General features: G+C 37.4%; 1 protein-coding gene across 12 annotated transcripts in view; it reads right to left on the minus strand.

The window, feature by feature from the left end:
* Positions 1-19,587, minus strand: part of suco (SUN domain containing ossification factor) — a 131,102-nt gene that overhangs the window by 98,213 nt on the left and 13,302 nt on the right. For all 12 annotated transcript variants that reach the window (XR_011357546.1, XR_011357547.1, XR_011357544.1 and 9 more), the window contains exons 2-3: positions 6,271-6,361; positions 5,872-5,973 (exon numbers count right to left, since the gene is read on the minus strand). Coding sequence is in view for 8 of the 12 variants with exons in the window: in XM_069937514.1 (XP_069793615.1) it covers positions 5,872-5,973; positions 6,271-6,361 (193 nt within the window). In the remaining 4 variants the exon portion in view is untranslated. The remainder of the gene's footprint in view (positions 1-5,871; positions 5,974-6,270; positions 6,362-19,587) is intronic.

A 19,587-nucleotide genomic window follows, 5' to 3' on the forward strand; every position in this document is an offset into this window, starting at 1 on the left:
AGGAGCTGAAAATTTCCTAATTGCATCAGGTATTTAGAACAAGAGCCAAGGAGGGCTATTCAAAAGCCTGGAGTTCAGGTTCACTGCTGGAACAGACAGGATGACTTTCAGTTACTCTCAATATCCCTGAATGGACTCTTGCTTTTCCTTCACTATTTGATGGGGCGCAGGACAAGCAGCATCTCTGCATGCCTTTACAAAGCAAACAATAGTCTTTTTTTTTAAACTTGTGCATTTAATAAAACTTAGAAACTTCCATACCTTTCTCTGGCAATTCATTCAGTTATTTCCACACAGCCACTTCTCAGCCCTTTATCGACTCAACACCATTCCCAATGAAATGTGTCAAATGCATTCTTCACTACCCTGTCCACCACTTTCAGAGAACGAAACACCTATTCTCAGTCTCCCAGAAAGGAGCAGGAAGATCCTGTTTCCATGCTGTACCCCAAAAGATTATTAATCCCTTTTATGCCATCCAGCAGTGAATAGTTAAAATATTCCCACATTTTACATGCAGACTATTGCTGGATAATATCACAATTAGCTGCAATTCCCACTCCAACCAAATTGACTGCCATCATCTGTCATGCCGTACATTTGAATAATAATCGATCTTTTGTTCACAAACCAGAGGACATCCAAAGCTATCAAAACAAATCCAAAGCTATCAAAACAAAAAGCACCAAGAAGAATGTTGCAAATAAAATGCTACATAAAAATAGTACAAGTGATACAAATCCCAAGAGCAAACGTGTTTATAGAAGCAAGAAAATTTTACATTAGCTGGACTCAACTGCATGATCCTGCAGAATTTTTTTTTTAAAAAAGCACGAGTAGTTGCTGTTAAATCACCCACTGTCAAATCAATGTGAAGGAGCGCATTTTCCGGTCTAAAAATACTAACATTTGTAATCAGCAATTAATATTTCAAGAAAAAACATTTTTCTCCTCTAGATTATATCTATCACATCGCACCCTTTATTTTGGTCAGTAATCTACAAATGTAAAACCTAAGTATTTTTTTTTAAACTACTTGGATGCAATGTTATATCCTCAAATTCACATCTCCTCAGTTATCAGAGGAAAATTGACCAGAAAATATTCTACCCTACTTGGGGTAGGGCTGAATTGGCTAGTATTTCAGAATCTTATCCACATTACTTTATATTTAAGTGGAATCCTATTTTATTACAGGGATATAGTGTACCAATTTTAAAACATTTGTTAGAGATTTGGACTAAAAGGAATTTATTGATAGGTACGAAAGGTAAATTATCAGTCCTGGCTCCAATATATCAAAATTAATTGATTCCTTTTTCACTGAATAATAGATTTTTTTTTATTTTTTTTTTAAAAAGATTGGCAGATTAAGGGAATAAAATTAAAAATTTTCCTTCAAAACAATCTCGCAATAATCTTTTGATCAACTTAGAGAAATTTGGAATTTCAGTGAATTCTTTATTTGTGCATCATCAGCTTAGAGCATTAGTGAAGGATAATTTCGGAAGAGAGATGAAAATTCCTAAGTTAACGAAATTTGAGTTCTTGATTTCTCATTCATTAAATAAGGATGTACAATGACACAATGAATAAAATAAATTTAGATAAATCTTGGACCAAATGGCAAAGTGATTTAATTTGTTATATTGATCAGGCTGATTGGGAGACTATGTATCATGATGGGGTGACTAAATTGCTTAATGTATGGTTAATTATAATTTTTTTGCATCAGTGGTATCTGACCCCTGAGAAATTGAAAAATATGGATTTAGTCATTCAGAAGTGTGTTTTAGATGTGAAGTATGTGTAGGAACATTTTTACATTCAGTTTGGTTTTGTGATAAGGTTCAACCATTTTGGCAAAGAATTAGGGAATTTCTTCAAAAATTGTTTAAGGTTAAATTTATATTAGATCCAAAAATTTTCCTGTTGCGTTGTACTGCCCTATTTACTGATTTGGGGTTGGATAAGTTTCAGACAACTTTTCTTAGTCTAGCATTGGAGGTAGCACGTAAATGCGTGGCTCTTTCATGGAAGGATGAGGTTGAGGTGAATATAATTAGTTGGCGTAAGGAGTTGAAATCTTTTATTTATATGGAGAAAATAAGTTTGTATGATAATTATGATTTTTTTATTAAGATGTGGTCTTATTAAAATATACTTCGAGATAAATATGGAATCAGTAAAAGATAAATTCTTTTTATGGGATGCAATGAAGGCCTTTATTAGAGGACAAATAATTAGCTATACGACTAAAATTAAAAAGGAACATAATCAGGAAGTAGAACAGTTGGAAAAAGATAACAATCAGAAAAGGAATTAGCGGAAAGAGAAGATGCAGAGAAAAAGAGAACTGACAGAAAAAAAGTTAAAATATGAAACATTACAATCATATAAAGTAGAGAAAAATATAATGAAAACAAATCAAAAATATTATGAACTGGGAGAGAAAACACAAAATATTGGCCTGGCAACTTAAAAAAACAAGCTAAAAGAACCATTTTAGCAACAAAAGATGATAACCAGATCACATATAATCCATTGGAGATTAATGAAAATTTTATAAATATTCTATAAACAATTATACCAAACTGAAAATAAAATGACAAAATTGATGAATTTTTATCTAACAATGCACTACCACATCTACAAATAGAACAACATAAATTGATAGAACCTTTTAAGACTGAAGAAATAAGATATATTAATAAAACTACTAAACAATAAAACACCAGGTGAAGATGGATTCCCTATAGAGTTTTATAAAGTTTTTAAGGATCTATTAATCCCTCCCCTCCTAGAAGTAATGAATCAAATAGAAGACCCAAAACTTAACAAAATCATGTAAAACAGCAATAATTACAGTAATCCCAAAAGAGGGAAAACACCCGCTATTGCCATCTTCATACAGACCAATATCATTATTGAATAGATTATAAATATCAAAATTATTAGCAAACAAACAGAATGATCATGTACTGAAACTAGGAAGGCAAGACCAAACTGGATTTGTTTAAAAAAAAGGTGAGCAGCTGATAATGTTTGTAAACTTATTAATTTAATACATGCAGCACAAATAAATAAATTGCCAATGGTAGCTGTTATGTTCGACGCAGAGAAAGCCTTTGATAGGGTAGAGTGGAACAAGCGTTACAGAAATTTAAACTACCAGAAAAATTTATCAACTGCATCAGAGCATTATATAATGGACTATTAGCAAAGGTAATAATAAATGGATATGTAACAAATCACTTTAAATTAAACAGGTCAACAAGACAGGGATAGCCATTATCCCCTTCACTGTTCGCTTTGGTTATTGACCACTAGCGGAGTTGATAAGGAAGGATACTATGATAAATGGAATAAAAATAAAAGAATAGAAAATCAGCCTATTTGCAGATGACATCATAGTTATATTTAACAGAACCAGATAAGTCAATAAAAAAACTACATACGAAACTGAAAGAATATTGAAAGATATCAGGCTACAAGATTAACACCAATAAAAGTGAAGTGATGCCAATGAACAAAATTGATTATTCAGAATTTTTAAAAATACCCTTTTCAAATGGCAATCACAGGCAATACGTTACCTTGCTATCAAAATAGATAACCCAAAACATTTATACAAATTAAATTATGAACCATTAATTAAAAAAAAACAGGAAGACTTAGAGAATTGGAAAGAACTACCGTTAACTTTAATAGGAAGAGTAAACTGTAGTAAGATTAATGTGTTCCATTGAGTGCAATATCTATTCCAAACGTTACCAATTCCCCTGATAGAGAAATTTTTCTGCAAAACTGAAGAAAATAGTAAGGATATTTTTATGGAAAGATAAGAAATCAAAAATAGCACTAGAAAAATTAACAGTTACAAACAAGGAGGATTACAGCTACCAAACTTTAAAAATTACTACAGTGTGGATCAATTAAGGTAATTATCAGATTTTTATCAGAGAGGAAAAAACCAGACTGGACTAAGATAGAATTAAACAAATTGGGAGAAAATATCCCAGAACACATACTTTATAAATGGGATGAAAAATTGGTGCAATATAACAATTCACCAGTACTACATCACATATTTAAATTATGGAAAAGAATACACCTGGAAGAAAAAGATAAATTATCAAATATCAAAAATGATATTAACACAAAACCCATTAATCCTCTTTACAATAGAATGGGATAGAAAAGGAATCAAGAAATAGAAGATTTCTTTTTGGGAAATAATTTATTAACATTTGAGCAATTAAAAGATAAATTATTTCCCAAAAAGAAATCTTCTATCCAGGTGAAGATGGATTCCCTATAACATTTGAGCAATTAAAAGATAAATATGGAATAACACGAAGTACAATGTTTACATATTGCCAATTGAAAACTTATCTGAAAGATATTGGGAAATAACTTGAGATTACCAGAAAGTAGCAAATATGAATATGTAATCAAAGACACACTGATAATTAAAAAATGTATTACAAACATGTACATCAAATTACAATATAAAGAAGATGAAATAAAGTATAAACCGAAACAAAGTTGGGAAAAAGATTTAAACACAGAGATAAAGAACGAAACATGGGAGAAGTGATGTATAAGAACAATGAAGAACACGAAAAATAGTAGATTATGTATGATTCAATATAACTAGCTACACAGATTATACATTACTCCTCAGAAATTAAAAGAATAGTATCCAACAGCTTCAGATAGATGTTTTCGTTGCGAAAAAGAGATTGGATCAACATTACATGCAATTTGGACATGCTCAAAAGTAAAAACTTTCTGGGAAGGTCTAAACCTAATATTAAACAAAATCACAAAAAATTATACCAAAAGATCCAAAAAATTTCTGTTAAATAATAAGACAAAAAATTAGGACTAAAATTAGACAAAGCCCAAATAAAATTTATTATGATAACACTAGCAGTAGCCAAAAAATGTATTATGACAACCTGGAAATTGGAAATTTCTATACAACAGTGATTTACAGAAATAAACAAGTGTATTCCATTAGAAAAAAAATACAATTTGAAAGACAAGTGTACATTATTTGAACAAATTTGGGAACCATACATAAAATATGTCAGAGAATGCAGACCATAAACCTCCATCTCGTAAAACTACATAAATATGTGCACAATAAGATTTAAATATGTGAAAGTAGATTATACAACTTTTTTTGGTCATCTCTTTGTTTTAAATGTTTTATCATTTATTGATTTTTGATGAGGGTGGGGAAGGGGAGAGAGGAAGTGGGAGAAAAGAAAAATGGCACTATGTATATATTGTTGATGATCATTTGTGGATGTTATTTTTGATATGACTCAGTGCAAAAATTAAAAATTAAAAACTATGTGGTTGCCTTATTTGAATTGTATGATATGATATGACTCAGTGCAAAAATTAAAAATTAAAAACTATGTGGTTGCCTTATTTGAATTGTATGGGTTTAGTAATATCTTAAAAGTGTTGTACAAGTGTTTTTTATTGCTCTTTGTCTGCTCCCCTTGCCGGGTATGCTGAGGGTGGGTGGGGAGGGGGAGGGGTATTTGTAGTTTGTTTTTGTTTTTTTATATTACGTATTTTGTACAAGATTTTTTTAAATTTTAAATGAATTTGGAAAACAAAAGAAAATATTTTAAATGACTTTTGAAACGACTACCACTGTCACAATGAGAAAAGGCCTAGAATTACTTGCCCACAGGTTTATTCAAATGCACTGTCAAATTAAAAATATGCAAATGTATAGGCAAATAGATAACTTTTTTCTTTGGAACCAAGAGACTTCAAATGTGCAAACAATTAAGCAGTCACATTTTACAACAAAAAGGATAGCAATTTAGAATTTACCCATCTTACCTGATGGTTTGCTTTTGTGCACTCTTCTATCAAGTGATCTAGCTGGCCACTAATATCCAAATGCTTCACATCTGTAGATTCATCAGCCACATCCTGCTTGGGCTAGATTATTAATGTTATTTCCAGGTTAATGGAATTTTGACAATTAGACAAATTTAAACAAATGGTAATATAACAATTGAAGAATGACAGAGCATGTATTCAATTTATCATGTGAAAACAACAGTTGCTAAGCTTATTCATAAAACATTTATGATAAATAAATTGAAGGTCATTGTCTTGTTTAATTGTTTGAGCATTTTTACTTTTAGGCAATCAAAATATCTGAACTTAAAACAGTATTAACATGATTGCTCAGCAGAACAGTAATAAATTAAATTTCTAAATATGATTTCATACCTTTTCTTCAAAGTGCTCATTTTGTGCAACACAAGTTTCCGTTGAAGAACTCGCCAGTTGTCCAGTACAACTGACATGCCAATGAGGGCACCTGTCAATGAAGAGAAATGTTTACGAGCATGCTAAAGGGATACTCAGAAGTATTATTTTATGACAAGTACATAATCTACAAGGTTTACAACAACTGGTGCAAGGGTCAAGGATGTCTCAGAGTGGCTGCAGGACATTCTGGAAGGGGAAGGAGAACAGCCAGCTGTCGTGGTCCATATCTGTACCAACAACATAGGGAAAAAAAAGGGATGAAGTCCTACAAGATGAATTTAGGAAGTAAATTGAGGAGTAGGACCTCAAAGGTAACAATCTCTGGATTGTTACCCGTACCACGAGCTAGTCAGAGTAGGAACAACAAAATAGCTAGAATGAATTTGTGGCTTGAAAGGTGGTGTAGGAGAGAAGGTTTCATATTCTTGGAACCAGTTTTGGGGCAGATGAGACTGGTACAAACAGGATGGTCTGCATTTGAGCAGGGCCGTGACCAATGTTCTTAGGGGTATGTTTGCTAGCGTTGTTGGGGAAGGTTTAAAGTAATGTGACAGGGGAATGGGACCAAGTCCAGAGAGTCAGAGGAGAGTAAAATGAGAATAGAAGGGTAGCAAGGTGAAAAGCATTAGTAGCAGGCAAGTAAAAGTGGAGTGGGGGGGGGTAAAAGAGTGTGGCTAAAGAAAGGCTGAAGGCCTTGTCTCAATGCAAGGAGCATTTGTAATAACGTTGACGAATTGAATGTGGAAATAGCTATTAATAACTATGATATATTTGGGATCACAGAGATGTGGCTTCAGGGGGAACATGACAGAGCTCAACATTCAGGGTTAAACAACATTCAAGAGGGATAGACAAGGAGGAGGAGTAGCCTTGTTGGTTCTTTCTTCTTTGGCTTGGCTTCGCGGACGAAGATTTATGGAGGGGGTAAAAAGTCCACGTCAGCTGCAGGCTCGTTTGTGGCTGACCAGTCCGATGCGGGACAGGCAGACACGATTGCAGCGGTTGCAAGGGAAAATTGGTTGGTTGGGGTTGGGTGTTGGGTTTTTCCTCCTTTGCCTTTTGTCAGTGAGGTGGGCTCTGCGGTCTTCTTCAAAGGAGGCTGCTGCCCGCCAAACTGTGAGGCGCCAAGATGCACGGTTTGAGGCGTTATCAGCCCACTGGCGGTGGTCAATGTGGCAGGCACCAAGAGATTTCTTTAGGCAGTCCTTGTACCTTTTCTTTGGTGCACCTCTGTCACGGTGGCCAGTGGAGAGCTCGCCATATAACACGATCTTGGGAAGGCGATGGTCCTCCATTCTGGAGACGTGACCCATCCAGCGCAGCTGGATCTTCAGCAGCGTGGACTCGATGCTGTCGACCTCTGCCATCTCGAGTACCTCGACGTTAGGGGTGTGAGCGCTCCAATGGATGTTGAGGATGGAGCGGAGACAACGCTGGTGGAAGCGTTCTAGGAGCCGTAGGTGGTGCCGGTAGAGGACCCATGATTCGGAGCCGAACAGGAGTGTGGGTATGACAACAGCTCTGTATACGCTTATCTTTGTGAGGTTTTTCAGTTGCTTGTTTTTCCAGACTCTTTTGTGTAGTCTTCCAAAGGCGCTATTTGCCTTGGCGAGTCTGTTGTCTATCTCATTCTCGATCCTTGCATCTGATGAAATGGTGCAGCCGAGATAGGTAAACTGGTTGACCGTTTTGAGTTTTGTGTGCCCGATGGAGATGTGGGGGGGCTGGTAGTCATGGTGGGGAGCTGGCTGATGGAGGACCTCAGTTTTCTTCAGGCTGACTTCCAGGCCAAACATTTTGGCAGTTTCCGCAAAGCAGGACGTCAAGCGCTGAAGAGCTGGCTCTGAATGGGCAACTAAAGCGGCATCATCTGCAAAGAGTAGTTCACGGACAAGTTTCTCTTGTGTCTTGGTGTGAGCTTGCAGGCGCCTCAGATTGAAGAGACTGCCATCCGTGCGGTACCGGATGTAAACAGCGTCTTCATTGTTGGGGTCTTTCATGGCTTGGTTCAGCATCATGCTGAAGAAGATTGAAAAGAGGGTTGGTGCGAGAACACAGCCTTGCTTCACGCCATTGTTAATGGAGAAGGGTTCAGAGAGCTCATTGCTGTATCTGACCCGACCTTGTTGGTTTTCGTGCAGTTGGATAATCATGTTGAGGAACTTTGGGGGACATCCGATGCGCTCTAGTATTTGCCAAAGCCCTTTCCTGCTCACGGTGTCGAAGGCTTTGGTGAGGTCAACAAAGGTGATGTAGAGTCCTTTGTTTTGTTCTCTGCACTTTTGTTGGAGCTGTCTGAGGGCAAAGACCATGTCAGTGGTTCCTCTGTTTGCGCGAAAGCCGCACTGTGATTCTGGGAGAATATTCTCGGCGACACTAGGTATTATTCTATTTAGTAGAATCCTAGCGAAGATTTTGCCTGCAATGGAGAGCAACGTGATTCCCCTGTAGTTTGAGCAGTCTGATTTCTCGCCTTTGTTTTTGTACAGGGTGATGATGGTGGCATCACGAAGATCCTGAGGCAGTTTACCTTGGTCCCAACAAAGCTTGAAAAACTCATGCAGTTTGGCATGCAGAGTTTTGCCGCCAGCCTTCCAGACTTCTGGGGGGATTCCATCCATACCTGCTGCTTTGCCACTTTTCAGTTGTTCGATTGCCTTATATGTCTCATCCAGGGTGGGAACCTCATCCAGCTCTAGCCTTAGGGGCTGTTGAGGGAGCTGGAGCAGGGCGGAATCTTGGACTGAGCGGTTGGTACTGAAAAGAGATTGGAAGTGTTCTGACCATCAGTTGAGGATGGAGATCTTGTCGCTGAGGAGGACTTTGCCGTCTGAGCTGCGCAGCGGGCTTTGGACTTGGGGTGAGGGGCCGTACACAGCCTTGTTGGTTAGGGAAGAGGTGAATGCCATCATTGTGGAGGATGTGGAATCCATATTGGTAGAGATGCGAAACACAAAGTGGCAGAAGACACTAGTGGGAGTAGTGTACAGGCAGCCTAACAGTAGCAGTGAGGTTAGTGAAGGAGTCATGAAGGAAATTGGTAATGCATGCAACAAAGGGATGGCAGTTGTAATGGGTGACTTTAATCTACATGTAGATTGGGTGAACCAAATTGGTAAGGGTAAGGTTGAAGAGGATTTCTTAGAATGTATGCGAGATTGTTTTCTAAATCAGCATGTTGAGGAACCGATGAGGGAACGAGCCATTCTAGACTGAGTAATGGAGAAGGGTTATTTAGCAATCTTGTTGGGAGGAACCCCTTGGGCAAGAGTGACCACAATATGGTGAAATTCTTCATTAGGATTGAATGTGACAAGAGTTGATATGGATACAAAGATTTTGAAATTGAAGAGGGGTAACTTTGATGGTATGAGATGTGAATTGGCTAAAATAAATTAGCAAATGGTACTAAAAGGACTAACGGTAGAAATGCAATGACAGTCATTTAAGGATAGCTTGGAGCAAGTGCAGACAATGTACATTCCAGTTTGTACGAAAAATAAATCGAGGGTAGCGCATCCGTGGCTAACAAGGGAGATCAGAGAGTGTCAAATCCAAAGAAGGAGCTTACAAATTCGTCCCTGATGATTGGGATAAATTCAGAGTTGTGCAGAGGAGGACAAAAGGATTAATTAGGAAAGGCAAAAGGGATTATGAGAGGAAGCTGGCAGGGAACATACAAATTGACTAAAAGCTTTTATAGATATGTTAAGAGAAAGAGGTTAGTTAAGGCAAATGTGGGTCCATTGCGGCCAAAAACAGGTGAGTTGATCATGGGGAGCAAGGGTATGGCAGACTGTTTGAACGTCTATTTTAGTTCTTTCTTCACCAAGGAAGACATAACTAATCTACAGGAAATTGAGGATCGGGGATCTATTGTGATGGAGGGACTAAAGGAAATAATTGTAAGTCGAGAAGTTGTATTAGTTAAGTTGCAGGGATTAAAGGCAGATAAATCCCTGGGGCCAGATAGTCTGCATCTGAGAGTGTGGAAGGAAGTAGCCCAGGAAATGGTGGATGCGTTGTTGATAATGTTTCAAATCTCTTTGGATACTGGATTAGTTCCTGAGGATTGGAGGCTGGCCAACGTAGCCCCACTCGTTAAGAAATGAGGAAGAGAGAAAAATCGGGAAACTACAGACCAGTTAGCCTGGCAGATTCCTGAAGTTGTCATGAGTAGGGAAAATGCTAGAATCAGTTATTAAAGATGCAATTGCAGTACATTTGGAAAGTAGTGGTATCATCTCACAGAGTCAGCATGGTTTTGTGAAGGAGAAAATCATATCTGACGAATCTAATAGTTTTTTTTGAGGACATAACCAGTAGAGTGGATAGGGAAGAACCAGTGGATGTGGTATATATCTGGACTTTAGTAAGGCGTTTGATAATGTTCCACACGGAAGACTAGCGTATAAACTTAAAGAGCACGGCGTAGGAGGTATGGTATTAAGGTGGATAGAGAATTGGTTGAGGGACAGGAAGCAAAGAGTAGAAATATATGGGTTCTTTTCAGAATGGCAGCCAGTGACTAGTGGGTTACCGCAGGGCTTGGTGCTGGGGCTGCAGTTGTTTACGATATATATCAACGACTTAAATGTGGGAAAAGATAGCAGTATCTCAAAATTTGCAGACGATACGAAGTTGGGTGGCAGGGTTAGCTGTGTGGAGGATACTGGGAGAGTGCAGGGTGATGTGGACAAGTTAGACGAGTGGGCCAGGGCGTGGTAGATGCAGTATAATGTGGATAAATGTGAGGTTATCGACTTTGGAGGAAAGAACAGGAAAGAGGATTATTTAAATGATATCTGTTTAGGAAAAGGGGAGATGCAGCGAGACTTGGGTGTTGCTGCGCATCAGTCATTGAAAGTGGGCATGCAGGTGCAGCAGGCGGTGAAGAGATCAAGTGGTATGTTGGTATTCATAGCGAGAGGATTTGAGTACAGGAGTAAGGAGATCCTGATGCAGTTGTACAGGGCCTTGGTGAGACCACACCTGGAGTACTGCATGCAGTTTTGGTCGCCTTATCTGAGGAAGAATATCCTCACCTTGGAGGGCGTGCAGAGAAGGTTCACTAGGCTGATACCGGGAATGGAGGGACAGGCATATGAAGGTTGGATAGACTAGGCTTGTATTCTCTGGAATTTACAATATTATGGGGGGATCTTATAGAAACATAAAATTCTTAAGGGCTTAGACAGACTCGATGCAAGGTGGTTTCCAATGCTGGGAAAAACCAGAACCAGGGGCCATAGTTTAAGGATAAGGGGGAATTTTTTTTTTTAGGACTGAGATGAGGAAAAATTTCTTCTCTCAGAGAGTGGTAAATGTGTGGAATTCTTTGCCACAGGAAGTCGTTGAAGCCGGTTCCCTGTCAATATTTAAATGTAGGTTAGATTTGGCCCTTGTGACCAAGGGGATTAGGGGGTATGGGGAGAAGGCAGGAACTGGGTACTGATCAGTCATGATCATAATGAATGGCAGTGTAGGCTTGAAGGGCCAAATGGCCTACTCCTACACCTGTTTTCTATGTTTCTATGTAACTTGCTTCAGTGCTATCATCTTAGAATTGCCATCTTTCATGTATTCTGCCAACAGTTCAATCTCACTATCACTGTGTCCAAAAGATCAAGCTTGTCAGCAGACATTTCCTTCAACTGAATAGTTAAAAGATTCAAGCCAATCTAAACTTGCCACAAACCCCATAGTAGAGCAACTACCTTCTCTCTTCTTCCTGCCAACCATCTAAAAAACTCATAGTAACGTGATAAATGTCAGACTGCAGGTTGATAGTCAGATTTCAATTTTTGCAGCATTACACAATTCCCCTGCCCCAGATATGCTGCTCAAACAATTATACACAAATTTAAACATCCTTGCATCTATCCATTCCAACACAACTCCTGGCCTTCCTACTCCATTCTATCCTCCCAAAGCAAGTTCCATTTTAACTAGATCTACTCTCATTGTTTCAAGTCAGTTCTTTCACAATTTAGAATTTCTTTAGATAGCTTCTTCTGCTTCACGACTAATCCAAGGTTAATGATCCAGTGATCACTCTTGCCCACATCTTCATTGCTGCACCTTATTCCCCAGCATCAGATCTGGATGCGTCTCCTTTCTTGATGGACCAAGAAAATAATTTTCAAAGAAGTTGTCTCAAAACATCTTTGTGATACCTCCAAAGGATTTTGAAGGAATTTAAATTTCTCAAAGTCACCATTCTGCAGTTCTTACACATTTTCACTGTTTTATGACCAATTTGTTTATTGGATTCTCATTGAACAGAGAAGTATCAACTAGCCATAGTAAAGTGATCACACCCTTTTGGGTTATCAATGTGAAACAAAAACAAAATTCTGCACTACCTTATCAAGGAATATCCTCTTTCTAAAAGTAGAATGGACTTTCCTAACCATTCATGCCACTCAACCTTTCTTTTACCTTTTCTGAATTTACATCCACAAATAGTAAGCACTAAAGATACAATTTTTACGTGACACTCAGTTTTTGCCACATTATAACCATGAACAAGTTTGGGCATTTGTAGTTCACTAACCCATCATTTCAACATTTGCCATTTTTTTTTGGATTTGCATGCATACCAAACCCATCTAATTTTCTGCACAATTTTCACAGTCTGTTCCCATCTGATGTACTACCAACTTTTCTAAAACTAATGAAACTTCCTCACTCCTCCTGCACCTTATTCCTCTTTCACCACTGCAAACTGTTGTCCATTCTTCCGCCAATTAAACCAGACAAGGATTCTTCCTTGTAAGAATTGTGTTCCCAATCTCATTTAGATACTTGACATCCCTTTGCAAATTGGTGCATTCTACACCAAACCTGGATCTCAAGAAACATATGAATCCTCTGTGACTTGCAGCATTGGAGGGCAATAAAGATAACTGGTTCAGAGGATCTACTACTAAATTGCTTCCTAATCTCTTTAAAGTCTAACCCAGCACTTAATCTGTCCTCTCTTACACTGCCGATACATATAGTACAATAGCAGTCTCCAATGCCAAGGTCTACACGCAGTGATGAATGTAGGATTCTCAACAAAATGAAAACCGTTTTGATTTAAAGCAGTGTTAATCACCACTATTTAGAAACGCTATTATGTAGTTTATGGTATAATCCTTCAAAACAAATTCCCACCAAGTTAATGTTGCCAAGAGCAATAATATTAAATTCACTCTACAAGCCAAATTCCATGTTAATAAAGCAATACAGCAAAAAAAATCTGAAAAGATGCTGATATTGAAGTACAATACACTGATTGGTTACATACGCTGCATGACTTGCTAAGAACTACAATGTTTTGGGCCTGAGCCATTTGTCAAAGTTTATACCTTGACAAAGGGGTCAGGTCTGAAACATTAGTTACATATCTTTGCTATATAAGGATCGCTGCATGACTTGCTGAGTTTCTCTAGAATTTTTGTGTTTTGTTTAGAATTAATTTACACAAGGTTATGCTCAAGTATAATGAAGACAAATGTGTCCTTGTACACTTAGCACACATATTGTTCAACTCCCTAAGCAACCATATACCATATTCTAATTGATTGATTACAAGTTATTCAAAATAATTCCTTAATTATAAATTGACAATAAAATCCAACTGAAGACATGATAGGTTAAACATTGAATTAACACAAAACACATGGCAGATTGGAAGCTGACTTGAATGTTTTCCAAATTCCTAAATGTTAGAGTTTGTTTTAAGATACCATATAAATCAGCAAATTCAACTTACTGATTTCTCCAAGTAAAACACTATCTTTATTCCATCTTGCGCAATTATGGTAATCAGACATGAGAAAAACCATAATCTGAGAAGCTAAACAGAATACACAGTTTTAAAATGTTTAATTGAAACAAGTCTACAAGTATATTATCGCCAAATGACAAAACTGCTTCTTCACATCTTAGTGCTCAAGGAAAAAATATTAAGGAAATTTTGTAAATAACTGAACCGCTAGGCCCACTATCTGTGCCATGACATGATAGTGCAAAAACCTTTGAGAACCTTCAACTATTTTGACCTTGGAGTGAAACGTAAGTGCGTACACAAATGTTCATGCATTTAAATCTCTACTCCTTGAGAAAGTACACCTTAACCTACGTTTTATCTTTTCAAAGTCAGTTCTGGATTGTCAAATTGTTAATATTCATGACATTATGCGAAATGAGAATACATATTGGAAATATAACTGTAGCGACTACTATCCAGAAAAGCTGCTTGGAGGCTAGATGGGGCTCTTTACTGTGATGTGATTCCATATAATCCACTAAATCCAGATGAGTGTTTTTTTTTAAATAAAGTTTATTAATTAACACAAAAACTTTTAACAATTTCTCATAAAAATAGTCTGAATATTCCAAGTAGTAATGTCTATGTGGAAACAATTACAGCACATTTGTGACAAACAAATAACAATTTTTTTTTACTTCAAATCAAGGCCCCAAAAATTGGGGTGCATAAATCAGGATCAAGATTGGAAACACGTTAGTGCAATATAATTTTTTTTACATTATATTCAACTCCACAAAAATTAAACATTATATCCTGCTATATCAGATTTATGTTTTAGGTGTAGATCTGAGATTGCCAAGATGAATGCAAAAAAGTTCCAATGTCCTAAAGTTAGACAATTTTGGTTAGGGGAGGTAATTTTTTAAGAATGAATTACGGGGATCAAATTCCCACAGGATTCGTTGTTATTTTTATTGAGTAATATTAAGGTTAAAAGGTCAAATTAAAATGAAATAGCCATCAAACTGAATTTGTGTTAATTGCTTCAGTATCTTCTAGGAAATGTATAGCAATATCATGGAAATCAAATAAATTCATCTATGTAAAGATGGCTTGCAGAATTTCGTAGTTGTATACCATTAGAGAAAATTACTTATAATCTGCGAGCCCATATTTACTAAATTTTGGTTTGCATGTTTCATAGGCTCTCTGAAGACCTCACTTCTTGGTAACCTTATTGTGATGGACAAAATATCAAAGTTTTACACATTTTATTTTCTTGGCATTCTCCAGTTTTTCTTTTACTTTCTTTTTCAGTGGTGAGTTGGTGGGATGATATATACCACATGTATTTTTTTTTTATTTCTGGAATTAAATGCAATACAACTATTATTGTGGTTTAAAATTTATAAAATATTCAACAAAAAATGTTTAATCCATGCTAATGGTTAAATATGAAAGCCTCACTCACCCTCCTCGTCTATAAAGAATTCATGCCCTAACTATAAAGGTTAAAACCCTTGTTTTTAATTCTTAGTTAATTTTGTGCCGGTCTCTTTAAGAACTATTGTTTGTAGTGTTACCATAGTGACTATGTAATATGTCACATCTGCCCAGACTAACAGATTGCTCATTATTCAACAACATGTGAAAGCATGAGCACAAGAAATTTTTCTTTGAATTTTTCTGCATTTCTCTTAAAATATCATTATGTATCTCTTTAACATTTGAACTTTATATGCATTTTATCTCCATCATACAGTAAATACTTTGTTATTCATTGTTATGAAAGTCTTCATGCGAAGCCATGCAAAATGTTTATCCATTTTGTCAACAAATTAAAACTACATAAAGCAGCAGCAGCAAGAGAGTTTGATTTATTGGATTAAAGAGATAGAAATTCAGAATGTGGTAGCTTATGCTTTTGGAAGATGATACTTTGAAATGAGGATATATTAGTATAAGTGTTGTCTTTACCAACACGCGCCAACCATCCCCAGTACGTCAAACCCACCACGCGTGTGTCACCACTGCAAAGGGAATAGTATATACATAGATGCAACATGGCATTAGAAATGGACAGCGATGACAGGAACAGTTGGCAAAACAATGGCAGCAGCCAGACATCACAGCCTTCAGACCCCACTGACACCTGCAACCAACCCAAAGGAGGAAACAATGAGCCTTTGGCTCTTACACCTGTCCGAAATTATTGTCTCAAATGATAATTATACATTTACAAATATCAAATAAAGTAAATTCCAATATTATATAGATCTTTATTTTTCATAAGGCCAGAAGCTACAAGCACATAGTCTTAAAGAGTGATCTTTACTACCACTCTGGACCAGTGAAGTATGTAGTCTTTGTAATGGTCAAGGTCCAAAAACAAAATAAAGTCAGTTTGGACCTCAAAGTTCCTCCATCTCCTGTAGAAGCCAGACTTCGTTGTGTCTGATGTTAGACTATTTCTGTCCTGGGTTTTAAAGTCTTTCTGACAGGGCCTTAACCACAAATGATCAGTTACTTCAACAGACACCAGTTTACAGTTCTCAATATGATATAGCTGATCAAGGTACACCACTCCAATACAAGCTCCAAGATTTCAAATGGCACTCCTCAGACTTTGTGAATAGAGTCCACATTATTTTGAAGAACTCAAATGCACTGTTCAAATAACATCATCATCTTTGGAAGATAAACAATCTTTGATCCAGAGTACATTTGCATCTTTTGAGTTAAGATGGCAACCAGTAAACCTCAGATGTTCCTCAAACAGAATATACACAGCTTTCCCTTTGGGTGGTAATAATGGTGTAAAATCCATGGAAGGAAGAGGTTTGTAGTGAGGCTGGATAAGAGGCAACTCAATATCTGGCGAGATAGGTACCACATCAATCATCCTCTTTTTGGATTTAAGATGAGCCGCATCTTCATGTTATTTGGCTTTTTTGTCAGCATTCTGCTTCTTCTAGGAAGAGTTTGAGTTCTTAGAACCAGATTTATCTCATCATCTTGAATTTAATCGATGAGTGTCTAACTTTCCCAGCCACAGGTTTGTTCATCTTTTTCTTTCTTTTCTGCCATAGCTCAAAGATTCTAACATTGGTTCTTCAAACTCATCAACAGCCATGGCATTTGTCAAATCCTTTCTATAAATAAGCCAACTCGACTTATGACTCCTACAGATCTCTTCAACTGGAACTGCAGCCTTTTTGGCTAATCTGGCTTTTATTGCCTTTTCCTGCAATTTCACATCCAATTTTGCAACTTCCAATTCAGTCTCATTTTCTGACATTTTGAGCCTTTTATTAGAGTCTCTCTGCATTTAATTCTTTCAATAGGAAAGCAATTCTCCCATTATCTTCTGAGAAGTTATTAATTTGATATGGAGTGAATAGGTCATGTGATGCATTAGTGCTTTCAGCCCTGCTAGTAAGCTTGAGGTGTCTGAATTTCTTCATCTTGCTTCTTACATTGTTGAGATGCAATATCTTTCTTTCTGTGTCATTACCTGGGCCCTAGATTGCTTTGTCAGCTGTCTTGTTTTATCAACTAATGACTTGTTCTCTTTCAATAAGATAAATCTCCCTCTCCAACTGCATACATCTTGATACGGCTGAATCCCTTTCCTCAATAACTGCATTCATTTCTTCAGTGTTATTCTTTTGCTTTCTAGCTTTACACATTCTATGATTAAATCTCCATTCTTGTCAACTGCTCTTTGGCCTTTTCTCTTAGTCACTTTCAAAACTGAAGAATCATTAGATTCATCCCCATTTTTCTGAAAATCAGTTTTGTTTCCAAGTACAACTTTTAAATTTTGTGATTATCCAATATTTCCAAGTCTCTTTTCAACACTTTGTTCTCTGAAGGCAGTTACACCAATTTTGCAACCAAATGCTCCTTTATACCATTAGAGCAATTTTCAATGTTCACCAGTTTTGCAACATCTCCTAATACTTAATTTTCATCAACTTCTGATGAAAATAATTCCTTCATGCTGCTTTAAATGCTTTTGATTTATTTTTGTCAGTATGATTTTCACATTGATCTGTTTTCTTTTCTTCAGAAGTGGCTTTCTCATTTAGTTTTTACTACAGTGTTAACTTTTCCTTAACATCTCCAGCTACATGGCTTGCTTCAAGCAATGGTGAACAGAGCAACATATTCTCAGTCATGGAAAGGCAAAATGAAATCACTGCATCATTAACTTAGTTAATGTTTTTCTTCCATGCCCAAGAAGGAGGTTCAAGTTTTTGATGGTGATCCACTTCAGTACCAAGTCTTTATTAAACCCTTCGAACACAATATTGAAAGCAAGAACAAAATTTGCACAGAGATGGTCTCTATATTATTTGTAACCTTGCACAAGTGGACAGCCAAGGGAACTTGTAAGGAGTTGCCTACATATGGCCTTGGACAGAGAATTCAGGAAGGCTAAGTTTACTACAGGAGCATTTTGGCAAGCAGCAAAAAATTGCTACAGCTTGTTTGGAGAAAGCTCTTTCATTGTCATTAATAAACAGGAAGACACAAAGGGTCTACAAGCATACAACCTTCTTTCTAAAAGGGTGTTGTAATGCCATGGAAGATATCCACTTCCTTCCTTTGGCTTGGCTTTGTGGACGAAGATTTATGGAGGGGTAATGTCCATGTCAGCTGCAGGACAGGCAGGCACGGTTGCAGCGGTTGCAAGGGAAAATTGGTTGGTTGGGGTTGGGTGTTGGGTTTTTCCTCCTTTGTCTTTTGTCAGAGGTGGGCTCTGCGGTCTTCTTCAAAGGAGGTTGCTGCCCACCGAACTGTGAGGCGCCAAGATGCAAGGTTTGAGGCGATATCAGCCCACTGGCGGTGGTCAATGTGGCAGGCACCAAGAGATTTCTTTAGGCAGTCCTTGAACCTCTGGTGCACCTCTGTCTCGGTGGCCAGTGGAGAGCTCGCCATAGAACACGATCTTGGGAAAGCAATGGTCCTCCATTCTGGAGGCGTGACCTACCCAGCGCAGTTGGATCTTCAGCAGCGTGGATTTGATGCTGTTGGCCTCTGCCATCTCAAGTACTTCGATGTTTTCCACTACATGCCTACTAATATACTAGTCATGATAAGGAAGTTCCTTAACATTCCCAGTACACAAAACCCACTGCACATGCACCAAGTATCCAAATCACGCACGCACGCTGGCAAAGGGCAACATCAACAGGAACAGCCGCGAAAACAACAGCAACAGCCGGATATCACAGCCATCAGACCCCAGGACGCCATCGACACTCACAACCAACCCAATGAGTAAACAATGAGCCTTTGACTTTTACAACAATAAAGGAATTCAAGTTGCACACACATTTCATTTCTGAAAAGCCTGTTACAATGTGATCACTGTTAATGTTCATATTTACCAAAGAGCCACCTACTAGATCAGGGATGGCCAAACTTGCTTAACGTAAGAGCCACATATAATAAATTTCAACTGTTTGACAGCCACAAGACAAAAAAAATTACAATTTTTATCTTGC

Source organism: Narcine bancroftii, chromosome 5 (genome assembly GCF_036971445.1).
Source record: "Narcine bancroftii isolate sNarBan1 chromosome 5, sNarBan1.hap1, whole genome shotgun sequence".
Lineage (NCBI taxonomy): Eukaryota > Metazoa > Chordata > Chondrichthyes > Torpediniformes > Narcinidae > Narcine > Narcine bancroftii.